Source organism: Necator americanus, chromosome I, assembly GCF_031761385.1.
Source record: "Necator americanus strain Aroian chromosome I, whole genome shotgun sequence".
Taxonomy (NCBI): Eukaryota; Metazoa; Nematoda; class Chromadorea; order Rhabditida; family Ancylostomatidae; genus Necator; species Necator americanus.
The window spans coordinates 25,959,294-25,975,064 of NC_087371.1; the positions used below are offsets into that span (position 1 = coordinate 25,959,294).

Below are 15,771 nucleotides of genomic sequence, written 5' to 3' on the forward strand. Positions count from 1 at the left end.
AGATCACACATGTTCTGAGGTTTGCAACCGCATCAGAAGTAGTCGATGGGACTTATGTGGGCATTGCCCCTGAGAGATGGACCTCATTCAAATTTAATTTCTCAGTGTAGCCTCTCTACAGAATTTCCACTTCTCTTCAAGACCTCATGAGAATTTCTTTTTTGATGTAAGCATCCAAAATACAAAAAGTTGGTGGTTACGAGTGTTTCCAGAGAATTCTTTTACTCCAGTGTTACTCCTTTTAAGATTTTGTAGTCTCTTATTCCTCGTTCATCATGTTATTTCTATACGTAGCTCTTTTTGCTTTGATAATGAATTATTTGATCAGTTGGGCTACTGCCGACTTTCACATATTAGAACAACATGTAAAAGCAGAATTTCCCACCTATAATGGCATGACGAAAAGGTACAGCGCAGTGTTAGGATCGAAACTGTAGTTCGAAACTTGCTACAGCCAACCACACCTTTCCTCTCCCTCTCAAGGAACAAATCAATACCATTTTTGTTTTTCAAGATACGTAGTCCATATAAGCGTGAGCAAGCCTCAGTGATTTTGAATTAAATACAAACAACCGCGTTTTCCCTTATATTCTGTTTGAACTCTACAATTCTGCAGAAATCCTGCGAAGAATGAAAAATTTTAGTCGGGGATATATATGTCACTTAGTCAAAAAAGTGATTTAGTTGGGTCAAAATACATAAAGCTCAGTTGCGTAAGCGGCTGCGCATGAAGCGATGCCGGCATCGCGAATCGCAACGATGAGAGGTGCTTTGGAGGGTCCCATTGGATTGTAACCGCTTCGCTTCACCGTGCCGCTTCGAGCGCAGCTACGTTACGCAACTGCACCGAGTTTCATGTCGTTTTGGCCTGGCTATAAGACCTGTGTTGTCAAACGTTTAAGTGCCAACATAGAATGGTGTTAAACTATAAATATATTTAAATAAATTTAAATTTAATTTAATGCTTCAGCCAATAAGGATATTTAAGACTTAATTTGCAATATTTTTGCGTAGTTTACTAAATCCTAAAAGCTAATAACTCTTTCATTTTATTTCTGCAGTTCTTCCGGACAAGATGCTCCTGATCAAAGTTGGGCGACGTCACAGCGCCGGGCACTATACATCCGTAGAGACTTTTCTTTAAAGGCATCACTTCACGAATCTGAATTGGTACGGATTTCCTGTGGAGTATTCGTGTACGAGGTCGTAAATTATGGGGAGGAGGGTGATTCCGTTCATTTCTTCCTAATCGCCGTAGAAAACGGTCCGGAAGATACAGCTTTGAGCGTTCCGGCGCACTGTTTTCTACAAAGGGTTCGATTGGAGCGCGCCAGCCTTGTTCACGCGCCACATCTTCCGGACCGTTTTTTTATGGTAATTAGGAGAAAATGGACGGAATCACCTCCTCTCCATTGTCAACGATCACGTATATGAATACTCCACCTGAAATCCGTACCACCTCAGATTCGTGGGGTGATGCCTTTGAGATACGGAATCCACTTCCATGGCTCCGCTACGCTACGCTACTAAGACACTTGAATTCCGCTAATATCCTTCTGAAGAGGCTTTCTACGAGAAATTACTCCTCTATTCTTTCGTAGCTTCATTAGCAGTGTCACACACACATCGTTTCGATGCCCGGCAAACCAAACACTACGAAGCTCCACCCACCCGGCAATCCTCCGAGTACAGCTCTTGGCGCTTCCTTGTTCATTCACCTTCTTCCAAAGGCCAAAGAGTTCACTATTAGGATAATGCGTGACGACTATATGGCGCTTCAAAGTGACGATTCTCAGGATGTTTCACGTGAGTTTCCTTAAACGGTTAGCATACAGTTTATGTGCAGAATATATTTTAATAAATTTTAATTAAATTTAATGCTTCAACCAATCGCTATGATCCTGTGATATTCACTTTCTTCTTTCGTACGAATACGCTTATTTTATAATCATCGAGAAGTGAAAAGGACCAACACTGAGATCTGAGCTTGTTTTATTTTGTTTATTTGTATTTTTTTTTGTTTTGTTTTTTTTTAGAAATCATAGCACTTGCTCCGAGATCTGCCCAGCTTTGGAAAAATTGGAAAAACAGGAAAATGACGAACTGTACAGTGTTCTACTGTGATCGCTTTGATTTTTAAAAAAGCAAAAATATTTTCACAGACTGGGACCAATTCTTTTCCTTTTCTTCTTATGTTGCCGTATTCGTACCTGAAAGAAAAAAAATTATCACAAAAAGTTCTAATTAAGTTATCAAGTTAGATTTTTCTATCTGTCAATCATTTATTCCATTACTTCATTGCAAAATTACTCTTGTTTTCAGGATTTTTGAATTTTTACGTGAAATTAGCGATGCCTCCGTCTCAGTAATGATAATTGTTGATAGAAGGTCCACAAACTTGCAATCCGTAGGAATTATGCCCTTGCAATGAATTGATAGGAATTATGTTCTTGCACAATTAATTTCAAACTTTACAAACTCGATTAAGACTTTTATCCTTTTATTTCATGAAAAGTTAACCAATGTTGATCATATTTTGAAGTTTATCTTCAAAAATCCCTTTAAAGGAATATTCAGAAGGTGCTATTTTATGTAAAAAGCGCTCAAAAGAAGCTGTTCAATTCCCTTATCAGCGCTACTTACCGCTTCCATTTCCGAGACTTAAAATTTACGGATTCTTTTACCAACATCTATAACTGAGCAACGACTCCATTCCTCTCCAGAATCCGCACTTTTTTGGGATTTCGCGTGGTTTTAGAAAAATGTTATTCCTTTTCTTATCCGCGAGACTGACTCTTTTTCCACCACAACGAAAGAGTTTCATTTGTCACCTTAAAAATCCACAGAAGTAAAATTAAACCGGAACCAGCTTGGAAAAACTCAACTATTCCAGAAGGCCAAGAAACCTGTCCTCTCGGTCAACAGCGCGGCGACTTCGGTTGGTTCGCCCTTCAGTCAGCAATCACTCTGCTCAACGTAACAGCCATTATCGCTAACATTTTTTTCATGATTATTTGTGGAGTAAGTTAGCAGCTAGCAGATTTTTCAAATTAGGTTCTAAAAAACTTAAATAGTGTTTCATTACAAATGTATCCAGGAGTTAGTATCCAAGAATTCAGTCAGCAATCTTGTAAATTCTATAAGACTTCCGGACTCTTCTCAGGGTTCTTTTTTCAGCGCTCCGGTGTCATGCACAGAAATATGCGAGTAATGCTGTCCACGATTTCGTTCTGTTTGGCCGTGAATGCGTGTGCTGGATTTCTCTACAACATGTATTTCCTCTACCTCGGTGTCGATGGATTTCCGCAGCGGCCTGAAAACAAGTGGGGTTTTCAAGTTCAGGATCTATTTCAAAGGCGAGGTTGTCCAGAGAAAAAACTTCAGTTGTGACGAAAAGTTACTGAGAAAAGTCGGGAAAATATTGAATGGTCTCGTAAACGGTAGGAAAAAAAGGAGGAGCTACAAGAAGAAAAAGATAAAGTGCCTGATGTATCGATTTTCTTAAGATGCGCGAAAGCGTTCGACTTCGCTTTTGAATCGCTTTAGGCTCACAAACGTGAGCTATCCCTAACTTTTTTCTATTTGTGGAGAAATCGCATCATCCTTAATCTCGTGGTTTGCTGTCCTACAAGTTTTTATGAACGCGATGCGGCCCGCAATGGGTTGCAGGAGCCACGAACCTCAGTGTTTCCGATCTTTCCAAACAAATCCTGACGGTGCCCCTAACGTGGATACCCGTTTCTTCGCCGAGGCATCCCGTCGCTGAACACTGCTCCGAACAACCATCTCGATCTACAGCAATGGCTCGAACGGAATCCATCCGTTCATCACTGATCCATATCCTGCGCGAGCTGGCATCTCGCGTGAACTTCCTACTTCCTAGGTGACCCTACTACCTCAGATCGACAGTGTCCGGCAGTTCAGCGTAACGAAACGATGCATAGATACAGTAAGACTTCGTACTGATTGTTTTAGTTGTTAACTCCTGCGATCATACGCAATAATATTGGGCAACTACTCACTATCTTAAAGTCGAGCGCGTATTTATACTGATGGACATAAGAATCTGAAGTACACTACGATATCGATCGATAATTTCACATATTCCAGTTGGTGCTTCTTTTTCCCTCAAAAAGAAAGAGGTTTACCGAATTAGAACCTCTCTTAGTATTGTTTTTACCGTATTCAATCGATCGCTTTACATCACCACCATAGAAGAGTCCTTATCGATTTCTTCTATGAGTTCACAAAGATTTGCTACAAAATATGAAATGGATCGTAGTAAATAAATAAGTCGACCTTATCTTGAGCTTCTTCTCAGGTTCTGAGGTCTATACACCGCAAACGATTTGATATTTTCTAAAATACGTAGTTAATGAATAAGTCGACCTTATCTTGAGCTTTTTCTGAAGTTCTGAGATCTACGTACCATAAAGGATTTGACATTTCCTAAAATACGGGAAAACTAATTGGGAAGTGAACTAGGAACGATGAGCGAACTCTGCACCCTCAGCTAAATGACCCTTTTATTCGCTGCATAGTCAGACGCTTTTGCGCTTGAGTAGTTTAGCATTCATAAGACTTTTTTCCAATTTCTATGATATTTGCACATCACGCATGCATTTTACTTTAAATGAGAGTGAATGAGAACGCTGCAATGTTAGGAAATTCAGTTTTTATTGTTTCAGTGCGAAAATAACGGACACTACCGTATTCTTCTCTCATAATTGCTTTACTCTTGCAGAACTTTTGATTCACTGTTGTTTTTCAATTATTTTCCAAACATTTCAAAAATATGCCTACATTCTGAACTAACAAGAGAGAAAGAAACAAATCACACCATCAAAAAGTATTCATATTACTTACTTGTAGGGATGGACTCAGAGTCGTAAACTGATCCGTCTGCAAGAAAAGATTTACCTTGACCTCAAGGAAGCATTTTTTCCGCAACCTTATATTGTAAAAGTGAGGTGAGAGGAGAAATTAGAATTCATTCTCATTTAAAGGCATCACCCCACGAATCTGAGGTGGTACGGATTTCAGGTGAAGTATTCGTATACGGGATCGTAGATTATGGAGAGGTGGGTGATTCCGTCCATTTCTTGCTAATTGACGTAAAAAAACGGCTTGGAAGATGTGGCGTGCACACGGCTGGCGCGCTCCAATCGAACTCCTTGTAGAAAATAGCGTGCCGGAACGCCTGAAGCCGTTTTTTCCGGGCCGTTTTTTAACGGCAATTAGAAGAAAGGGAGGAAAAACCCAAAAAAAAAAACCCCCAAAAAAAAAAACCACCAAAAGGGCTCACCGGTGAACCGCACACTTTGCAACGGTTATTGTTATTCTGATTTTCTACTTTTTTAAAAGTTTTCCTTTGTCCTCAATAGGTCTATCATCTTCGAATTATATTACACAGATCATAAATCAGGAAAATGAGAACATGCATCGCGCCAGATACGAGACAAAGGAGCTGTCGCCAAGTTAAGGTTAAGCAGTCACTATTTCTTGTAGCAGTCTCTTCGCTGTACAAAGCTCACTAGTTTTCTTTGCAACGGTTTCTGTGCACTTGTAATACGGTGCAGTACATGCGGTGTGAGTGAAGAGATTTGATAATCGTATTCGGTAGTCAATAACCTCCACAGCATTTCCTCAGAAAAAAAAATGCTAGCAATAATTGTCAAACAATAGCAACCCGACACCTCTGAACGGAAGAATAAATTTAGGGCCCCCGTAGGCTGAAACGTATGGCTCTATTTTCTTCACCAAATAAATCAAAACATTAAAAAGATTTGTGGCCTGCTGGATCTAAAAAATTGCTCTGATCTATTCCTGGCGAATTGCCATATCTAAGTGGCTGCTAACGAGATGAAGCAGTCTTCTCGTAATGAGCAATTCGTTCCATTGTGTGTAATCAGTGAAGCGAAACTAGCGATGCCTACGCACTCAGGAATTTTCTCAGAAAGTCCCTTATCGACTTTTACTTTTGAGCTTTTTGCATTTTCCTAAATACGTACTTTCACTTTTACCAGTCATATTATTCAAAACAACATAAAATTAAGTGCAGGTATGAAAAAGTACCAGTAAATTTCTTTATTTATTTCTGTGAAAAGCATAATAGCAGGCGGCATTCGAATTTCCTGATTTCAAGGGCTCGAAATTTTTGGTCTTCTGGATCTTAACGCTGAGTAAACCAACTGAATAGGTGCTTATGTTTCACAATGCAGTTCCTACGGCACTCGCCTACCAAACGGAGGTGTAGGGTTTCGATTGAGAGCTGGATGTATGAGTGGTGCCACCTTCGCGGTATCGTAATGAATTAATTATATGCGGCCCTGTGACGACCCGGAAACCATATTTGTGAGAGTCGAGTTTTCCAGAAACATTCCAGAGTAAACGAAATACGATAAGAGTACAGTATTTTCGCTGTTTTTTGCTTCCAAAAGTCGGAATTCCATCTTCTTGCGGTTCTTTGCATCTTTTTCCTTCAGGGGTGTATATGAGCAGAGTTTCTCGTGGGTTGTTCAAATTTAACTTCAGAAACTTTAAAATTCCGTTATTTATTCACTGAATCACATTGTTTTGCGTAAAGAATAAGATGAAGTAGATGAAGGGTGGTTTATCTCATATCTCATCCATAGCGTTATGACCCTAACATATCACGAAACCCTCACAGGATTGACATTTGTGGCTGCATCCTTGGTCACAGCTGGCTTTCCAACTCAGAAATCCTAAATCTATTCTGAAAACGTTTACTACATTAACCACACGTCTCTAAGCAACAGAATTCTGCAAATTATTAACGTTCTTGTTTTTCAAACAGCAGATTCTTCTCGTCCGTCACCATATTTGCCCTTTATTACTTTCATAAGCGAAAGGTGGTGTAGCGCAGCCGGTAAAAGTTTGTGCTGTGGTTGCACGATCGATCGGAGGTTCGCCCCACTGCCGACCAATCCCTTAATCCTTCCGGGATCGATAAATTGGTAGCAGAGTCGTCTGGGAGGATAAAAAAAAACTCCTGAACAAGACTCCTGGAAGTCAATTTTTATTTTCTTTTCGGGTGTCACAGCCATTCTCAACTTGACATCTATACTTCCTTTTTCACTTATCTCATTATCTGATCATGAATTTGTTTGGTTTACTGAACAACATAGTCTTAACCATGGATTCGGTACAATTTCGTTTTCTCCTCCACTGCATGCTTACGCTTTTATTTCACCTATAAAGAAATAGAATCTAAAATATATGACCAATTCAAAAAATTCGACCATCTTCAAACGAGACTAAATTTAGAGGAGGAAAATGTCGTAGGAAACCTCCGCAGACCTACCTCATTACAGCAGATACCACCTATTTTCTTCCTTTTCTCCTTTTTCCTAGAATGAAACAAATAGTTATTGTTTGTGTTTATGCCACAATTTGCCCTTATGAAAATATCATCTTCCCCGAATCTACAAGAAGATGGTGAATTAGGTCTTCAGCAGAGCAGCCTAAGCAAGCAAAATGTTAGCCTTTGATATATTGTGGGATTCTCCAGAAAAAAAAATGCGCCGAAACGATTAAATGTCGGGACTAACTCATATTAGCCCTTTGCCGAGATAGCTTATTTGGTTTTTCTCGGAGAAGAAAAAACTGGTGAAATTTTGCTTTCTAGACCTCTGGAGATAGCATTCTTAACGTATTCTGGACTTTTTGAAGATTCTGATTGAAACGTTAAAATAACATGAAAAGGTTCGTTACACCAGCCTATGGTCATCGCGGCAATTCCCGGACTTTCTGCTCCGATGATTCTGCTGCGCTGTGGGTTCGTAATGAAATTGCATATGTGTAGGAGTTATTATAGCATTAGCGAACACCGCATCGAGAAAGAGCTTTGTGAATAGACGAAGACAAGGATTAGGCGAAGTGAAATTGCCGAGAGGCCACTGATCCTTGGGTACGGAACCTCATAAGAATGACCACTCAGAGAATACAGAATGAGAGCGAAAAACGCATTAGGAAGGAAACTCATGGGTTCTTGTATTTTTACTGCTACAAATAACTGAATAACGCAACTCTGTTGTCAACGTCGTTGTCATTCACCCGAAAATACAATGAAGAATTGAGGAAACCTTGGGAAACAGAAAAAAAAATCATATTTCGTTTTTTCTACGAGAAATTCTTAAAGAATAAACTGAACTGGGAGAAAATAACAGTGAACAGGTGAAGGACCGGTCGAAATCATTTTCTGAGCAAATACTGAAGCAGTTTTTTCTCTTCATCTAGTTTATTCTTAACAGTTGAATGATGCAATGAAATCCCAAAAAGTTTTGTTAAGCAGTGTCAACAAATAAATAACTAACTAAAAATTTAATATCTATAAAAAGATAAAGGATAAAGTGTCTGGCATTGGTCAACTCGCTTAAGATGCGCTAACGCATTCACTTCAATTCAGAATCGTTCAGAACCTCCTCGATCGTCTGCGAGAGCTTGAACGGAATTAATCCATTCGTCGCTTTTCCATATCCTAAGGAACCTTAGTCTCGCCTGAACTCCGTATCCACCCCCTGTGTCCTCAGGTCCTCTTTTACCACCTCAGTCCAGAACTTCCGCTTTCGGATTCAGAAGCATCTTTTCTGTGCAATCAAGCCTCTCCATCACCGTACCGTGGCGCTGCCCAAGTCTCCGATCCGTACATTATGATGGGGCGAATTACGGAAAGCTTGACTCCGTTGGTGATAGGGATCGACCACGGTCATTTCGCTGTTTACTCCAAACGATGTTGTACGTACGGCTAGCTTTCGAACTGCACCAGTTGTTTCTTGTTTCATTTTATCAAGTAAGCAAACAGACTTTCTTGGTACTCCATCGGTGCGAAGCGCGTTGAGAAGACGAGCTCGATGAAAAGAGTCGAAAGCAGCTTTGGAGTCCAAAAAGGCTAACCGCATTTTCTTCGAATACCGTTAGTCACGTTTCGATCAGTCTCCTGGCGATGAACACCTGATCAATCGTAGTTCGGACAGGGCAAAGACCGGCTTTTTCGTCTCGCTTTGTTTCTTCGTAGTGTTTAATAAGTCGGTCCAGAACGATTCCAAGATCCAAGATCTCATACATAATACGCAGCAATGAGTTCTCTCGATAGCTTCTTGGATCCGTGATCGAGAACTTCGTGAAATGGAATTGTGAACATGAAATAAGAAGTTTTTTTTTCCAGAAAAGAGAGCAGTGTCTCGAAATTCACTTTGTAAAGTTTCATCTTTGATGATCTAACCAATTATCTGAAGCATGGCAAGCGCTGACCCTGAAAATTAGCTTTCTCCAATAAATGACTAATAAATGAAATGAAAACGAAGTTATCTAGAGAACTCTGTTTATAACTCGTGAAATTTGAGGTTTTGAGAACGACTTTTGCTCAACACCAGGCACTTCGTTGGAGCTGTTCTTCTCTTCAATAGGAAGGTAGAGGAGCTCCTAACTACTGGATGAAAACAGTTTACGTGTTCACGTGCCAATTTTCATCCACCACAGTAAATCTTACCACCAGAACAGCAACTAGGTCCACAAAGAGACCAAATACTCACAAAAGACAACGGACCAATCTTTTTTCGTCTTTTTTTCCAGAACACGTCCTTATAATCCATTGCGCCTAAAACCAACACTCCATCAAGTTTTTGCGCTTATCATGTGATGCAGAAAGGTCAAGGCTATTACGGAGGATTTTTCTGGCTTTCTTCTCGTTCTCGGATCAATGCATAAAGCCTACGCAGTTCTTCAAAAACAACTTAGCTTTCCGGGAGCAGCGGATTTCCAGCATTTAAGGGATTAATTCAAAATCGTTTGGGGCTCATCAACGCGTGTCCAGCTATGCAGACACGCGTTCCTTGAGCTGAGGGCACTAACCGATATATTAAGCTAGTGCCTTCTTTATATATATATATATATATATATATATATATATATATATATATATATATATATATATATATATATATATATATATATATATATATATATATATATATATATATATATATATTTACCTTCTATATAAATTTGGAGCTACTGAGGGAAAATAGGGTTGGAATGTTTAATGCAGTTTCGAGTCTTTGGCTGTGTTGAGTCTCTTATCATTGCTTGACACTCTCCGTTGAGAACTTTAAATATGGTAATTAGTGTTTTCTCGAAGCGCTCACATTGCGTAGTATGTTATCCAAAGCAAACACATTTAGTCTTCACCAGAGGTTGTTGTGTCTTACTTTATGTCGATATTTAAGGGTCAAAATTAAGAATGCTGGGATCTTTCCACGAATAGATAAAACAAGGGGTGGAGTCCTAGCATCTCTATATTGTTTCGTCTCCTCAAAGATGCAACTTATGACACGATAGAACGTTGCAACTCTGCCATCGTCCTCTTTCCTCGTGTCCGCAACTAATACTCCTCAAATAAGCACTCTGTAAACCTCTGATGCGTGTTTCGTTCAATGCAGCAGTAGGTGCATGTAGATATCGCAGTAGTTTGGACAGAGCAGCTTGCCAGGCCTTTGACGGCTCACTCAACAGCGAGCGGCAGTTCAACGCTGCGGGACGGATGCTTGTTGCCAAAGATTCCTTATTTCCCTCAGGCATTCGACCTTTCAAGTTATGGGCTCTAGCATGGTGCTGGATAAAATCATCCTTTTGTACAGTTGGGTCAAAACGACATGAAGTGCGGTGCATTGCGTACGCGCTCGAAACGGCCCGGTGGAGGCAGCAAACGAAAACGAGGTGAAACCATCGAAACCAAACTGCAACGATGGATGGTGCCAGCAAGGGTCCCAGTACGCTCCTAATCTCTTCACCGCACCGCCTCGAAAAAAGCCGCCCACGCAATTGCACCGTGCTTCATGTCGTTTTGACTCTCCTACAGTAATTGGGAGACTTGCACCATATAATGGTGCAGTTTATATAGCTCCCGAGGTATTCTAATGTGCCTAATTGTGCTTGATGAATCCAGGGCTACATCGTGGAGGTAAAAATCAGAGTTGCATACGCGGCCTTTCCATCTCTTTTGCTGAAGTTTTTCTGTGGAACTGTACGTGAATGAAGCCGAGTTGGATCAAAATGACAAGAAGCACGAACAGTTGTGTAAGCGGCCGCGCTCGGAAGCGGTGCGGTGGGGGCAGCGGTGGGAATCCAGGTGGGACCATGGCGAACTGCAGAGGTGGGTGGCGGTAGCGAGGATCCTTACACGATCCCATCCGCTACGCTCCACCGCTCCACTTCGAGCGCAGCCGCTTGTGCAAATGTCCGTGCTTCATGTCGTTTTGAACCAACTATAAACATCAATATTTTGATGACTGATATTTTGACTTTGGTGCAATATTATTCACATCCTTTTTTTGGGGCACTTCTATCTTCTGTATTAAACTGTAAAGGACGACACAGTTCGGTGTTCCTATTTTTAAACTGATGAAATTTTTAACTCTTTTTAACTACAAGATGAAATAAGTAGATATAATTAAACATTAAATAAGCATAAGTTTTGCGTGCAGATTTCCTCATGTCATAGACAAATCATTGTTGCGAAATACTGGATTTCTTCCAGAAACGTAATTCTTAGAACGGTAGCAAACCTTTACACTGTTTCAGTCCATGGTGCTCTGTAGTGAACACGTTGATGGTTCCATGGGATGCAGCGACATGTCTGCTTATGGTAGGAGTAGGAGCAGAACGACTCATAGCTACGAGAAAGCATCTTCCGAACGCAGTGATTTCGGATAGTGTTAAGGTTCGGTCGCCGTCATCGCTGGGAAAAAAGTGTCAATCAAAGTGTTTATTTTTACAGGTGACCTTCTTCCTTGCTGTTTGTGCTGCAGCCTTCGTTACAATCAACTACGTTATGAATCTAACGTAATTTTTTTCGTTTCTTCTTTCTATTTTACATATGCTAAAGCTGAAAGTGTAAAGCAATCTGAATTCGTGAACAAAATCAATTCGTGCACATACCATCATTCTGTGGTTGTTCACGTCTTAATTGCGGTGTTTGAAGGAATTTCTAAGAGTGATATTGGATAAAACTTCCAGGATCTTTTAACAAAAAGGTGCACAATACTTCCTCATTTCCTTTAATTTTTCTCGCCAAAATTTGATTCAGTAAGGCCCTTTGATTACATTCATTTTTAAGAGCCATGCACGAATTGCAGCAAAAATACTAGATTCTAAAGAAGTGCGCTAAGACAGAAGCAGAAGAAGTAAGTCCCAACCTAGTGAGAAGAGGTCCCAGATCACCTGTATCTTGGTTTTAGATCACAGGCAGTCTTTGCCTTGACCATATCAATCATCCGTCAAATAATTACTATCGTCCGATCTTTTTAGGGTAACCATTCTTTATAAAATGTTTACATAAACAAACTTTTTAAGGGATCAGGGTGTCTGCATTTGTGACGGTGCTTCGCTTCCTGATCGATACGCTATGTTATTTCGAATCTGTATCTGTACGCTGGTAGAAGTTGGAACGATCTCCTTGTTTGGATATGTCCTTATTTTATCACGATCCGAGGCGGACGGTATGGGAATCAACATCGCAAAATATTCGCTAAGCAAGCGTTTTCAGGTTCGTTTCCGTTTCGTTTTTTGCTAAAAAAAATTAAAAAAACAAAAAATTTGTTCGCTAAAAAAATAAGAAAAAATTAAAAAAATAATAAGAGACTGATGCAAGCAACCCGATGTGTTTGCTTCTTCTAATTGTTTTTTCTTCTCAATTTCAAATACCGAACAGAAATAAAATGGATTAGTAGAATGTATGGGAGACTTGAACGAGATTTTTTTTGCTTCGAAAGATGCCATGTTTTGATTTCTCCAAATTCCATTGACTTTTGTTTTCTATTTTTGTATTAAATTGATCACCTTGATCTCCTTGACTCCCGTTGATCTTCGAACTGATCCAGTAATTCTTCCATTTGTCCCGATCGCGTGCCAGAGTAGCCCAGTGGTTCCTCCTTTCGCGTGGGACACGAAGAGCATCATACTTTTCTTTGAAGGACTTCGTGAAGAAATCTGACCATCGGGTCGGCGGTCTTCCTGTTGTGCGCTTAATAACGCGGAGAACCCAGTCGCTCACGGCTCCGGTCCTACGGTTGTCGTTAAAGCGCATCACGTGTCCGGCCCACCTTATTTTACTTTCCTTGGCAAATGCGGCGGCGTCTCTAATCTTCGATCGCTGACGTAGGAGAGAACTTCGAATCCCGTCCCTCACTTGCGTGAAACGGGACACTCCTAGCATCACTCCCTCAATTGCGCGTTCAATGACGCTCACCGCGTTTTTTTCCTGCTTGCGAAATGCCCAGGTTTCCGAAGCATAGGTCAAAGCAGGAAGTACGGTGGTGTTGAAGAGGTGAGCACGGAGCCGGGTGTTCCTGGTCTTCTTCACTACATCCTCGATGCTCTTGTACGCTCCCCAAGCCGCTCGTCTCCTCCTGCCCAGCTCGGGGGTCAGGTCGTTCATCATGTTCAATTCCCGACCCAGATAAACATAGCTGGTGCATTCGGATATCATTCGTTCCATTGAGCGTGAATGGGGCATGCGAGACCCATCCGTTCCGCATGAACATCGTCTTTTGTAGATTCAGCTGAAGACCGATGCATCCACATGTTTCGTCGAATTCGGTCAGCATTCGTTCCGCTTGGCTGATGCTAGGTGTTACCAGTACGTTGTCATCAGCGAAGCGCAAATGGTCCCCAAGCCGCAAATGGTGTAGTTGCCGACCGTCGACCTTCACTCCCATGTCGTCCCATTCCAACTTTCGCATTGCGTTCTCGAGGGTGGCTGTGAATATTTTGGGTAAGATTGTATCACCCTGTCGGACCCCCCTCTTCACGTCAATTATGATGTTCTTGTAGAATGGCGAAATTCCGGTCGTGAAGTTATTGTACAACTCTCGAAGTACCTTTATATACTGAGTAGGGACGCCTTGGTTGTCCAAGGCTTCCACGACCGCTTCCGTCTCAAGCGAGTCGAAAGCCTTCTTTAAGTCGATGAAGGTGAGACAGAGCGGCATCTTGTACTCTCGTGATACCTCGATGAGTTTCGAAACAGTGTGAATGTGGTCAATCGTGCTGAATCCTTTTCGAAACCCTGCTTGCTCGCATGGCTGTCCTTCATCCAAGACTTTTTCAATCCTATTAAGGATTACTCTTGTAAAGAGCTTGTAGATGACGGACAGTAGGCAGATTGGGCGATAGTTGCCGATGTCATGTGGATCTCCCTTTTTATACAACAACACGGTCTTGCTGGTCTTCCACTGTTTAGGAACCTTGCATTCCGACAGGTAACGTGTAAAGAGCCTCGCCAGGGTGTTGATGAGTACTGGCGGAAGGCTCTTCAGGTGTTCTGGTCTTATTCTGTCGGGACCGGGTGCCGTACGATTTCTTACCGACATGACAGCATGTCGTATTTCGGACGGGAGAACCTCTGGAATGACTTGTCCATCTTTCCTCAGATGGTGAGGAGGCAAGTGGACATGGCTGTCGAAGAGATCAGAGTAGAAGTCGTAGATGATTTTCTCCATCCCCCTTCTCGATGCAATGGCTGTTTCCCTCGGGTTCCGAAGAGCAGTCATCCTTGTCTTGCGACTGGCGAAGTCTCGACGGGCATAGCGGATGCTTTTCCCCGCTTCTGCAGCTTCAGCCAGCACTTCTGCTCTTCTCTCTTTAAGGTCTTCCTTTATCGCCTCTCGGCAAAGCCTTGCGAGCTCGGACGTGAGTTCTTGGTTCCCTGCGGCTCGTGCTGCTCCACGCTGGCGTATCAGCTCAAGAGTTTCAAGAGGCAGGCGTCTCTTGGTCGTTTTAAAACTCTCAGCCTTCTTCGCGCAGTCGTGAAGGTGTTCAACGAGTCGGTCATATTCCTCGTCGATGTTGTCCATTGCGGAATCTTCCCAAAAGCCGGCTAACGTAGCGAAGAAATTCCAGTTGATGATATTCCTGGGATTTCTCTCTCTGAAGTTAGCGGCTTTCTCTGCTCTTCTTGTGAAGGAAAATCTTTCTCGGAGGAGGCGATGGTCCGATCCCGTATAGAACTTTGGTACAACAGCGACATCCATCAGGCAGAACCTTTTATTGACGATGATGTGGTCTATTTCATTACGGTACCCTCCACCGGGTGACTCCCACGTCCAGCGTAGAGAGGAGGGCTTCTGGAATTGCGAGTTCCCTTGGATGGTTTTAGTCGTCATGATGAACTCGGAGAGCCTCTCCCCCTGGTTATTCCATTGTAGGCCGTGGGTCCCGATGTGAAGTTTCTCCGGCGTTCTTCTTGGGCCAACTTTGGCGTTGAAATCGCCCATTATGACCTTGCAAAAGGCATGATCTTCTCGGTAGAACTTTTCCAGGTCCTTATAGAAAGCTTCGATTTTTTTTTCTTTGTAGCTTGATGTTGGGGCGTAAGCGACGAAGATAGTCAAAGCTGGTGTTGGGCCACATCTTCTCATCCGCAGACGTCCGATTCGGGTCGTAAGTTGTTCGAAAGAGTCGATGTTCTTTGCCATACTCGTGTTGACGAGGACGCCAACTCCACCAACACCTCTACTGTCGCATGTTCCTAAGAACAGTTCTTCTCCAGTTTCATATACGGCGTTGAGAGGGTGACGTCGTCTCGTCTCGGTCAGTCCGATGACGTCGTACTTGATCTTCTTGGCTTGCATCAACAGATCTTCGGTGGCCGCTTCCGATGCAAGCGTACGTACGTTATAAGTACAGATCGCCATCCTAGTCCTTTTCCGTTTTGGTAGCCTACATGGCTACTGCAACCCCGTCCTACCTAGC

The 15,771-nt window shown here is 42.0% G+C and overlaps 3 protein-coding genes across 3 annotated transcripts; 1 reads left to right on the forward strand and 2 right to left on the reverse strand.

Moving 5' to 3' along the window:
- Window positions 1-1,634: 1,634 nt before the first annotated feature.
- RB195_006887 (uncharacterized protein) lies at window positions 1,635-12,592 on the forward strand (the record flags this gene model as incomplete). The annotated part of the gene is made up of 6 exons (XM_064180224.1): window positions 1,635-1,806; window positions 2,894-3,021; window positions 3,178-3,323; window positions 11,602-11,740; window positions 11,798-11,862; window positions 12,373-12,592. 6 exons carry the CDS (start codon window positions 1,635-1,637, stop codon window positions 12,590-12,592), a joined length of 870 nt encoding a protein of 289 aa, XP_064037113.1.
- A 150-nt stretch (window positions 12,593-12,742) lies between these two features.
- Window positions 12,743-13,234, reverse strand: RB195_006888 (uncharacterized protein; the record flags this gene model as incomplete). Its single annotated transcript, XM_064180225.1, has 1 exon — window positions 12,743-13,234. The coding sequence occupies one exon, from the start codon at window positions 13,232-13,234 to the stop codon at window positions 12,743-12,745; it is 492 nt and encodes a 163-aa protein (XP_064037114.1).
- Window positions 13,235-13,253: 19 nt separating this feature from the next.
- On the reverse strand, window positions 13,254-15,713 carry RB195_006889 (uncharacterized protein; the record flags this gene model as incomplete). Its single annotated transcript, XM_064180226.1, has 1 exon — window positions 13,254-15,713. The coding sequence occupies one exon, from the start codon at window positions 15,711-15,713 to the stop codon at window positions 13,254-13,256; it is 2,460 nt and encodes an 819-aa protein (XP_064037115.1).
- Between the last annotated feature and the right edge of the window lie 58 nt (window positions 15,714-15,771).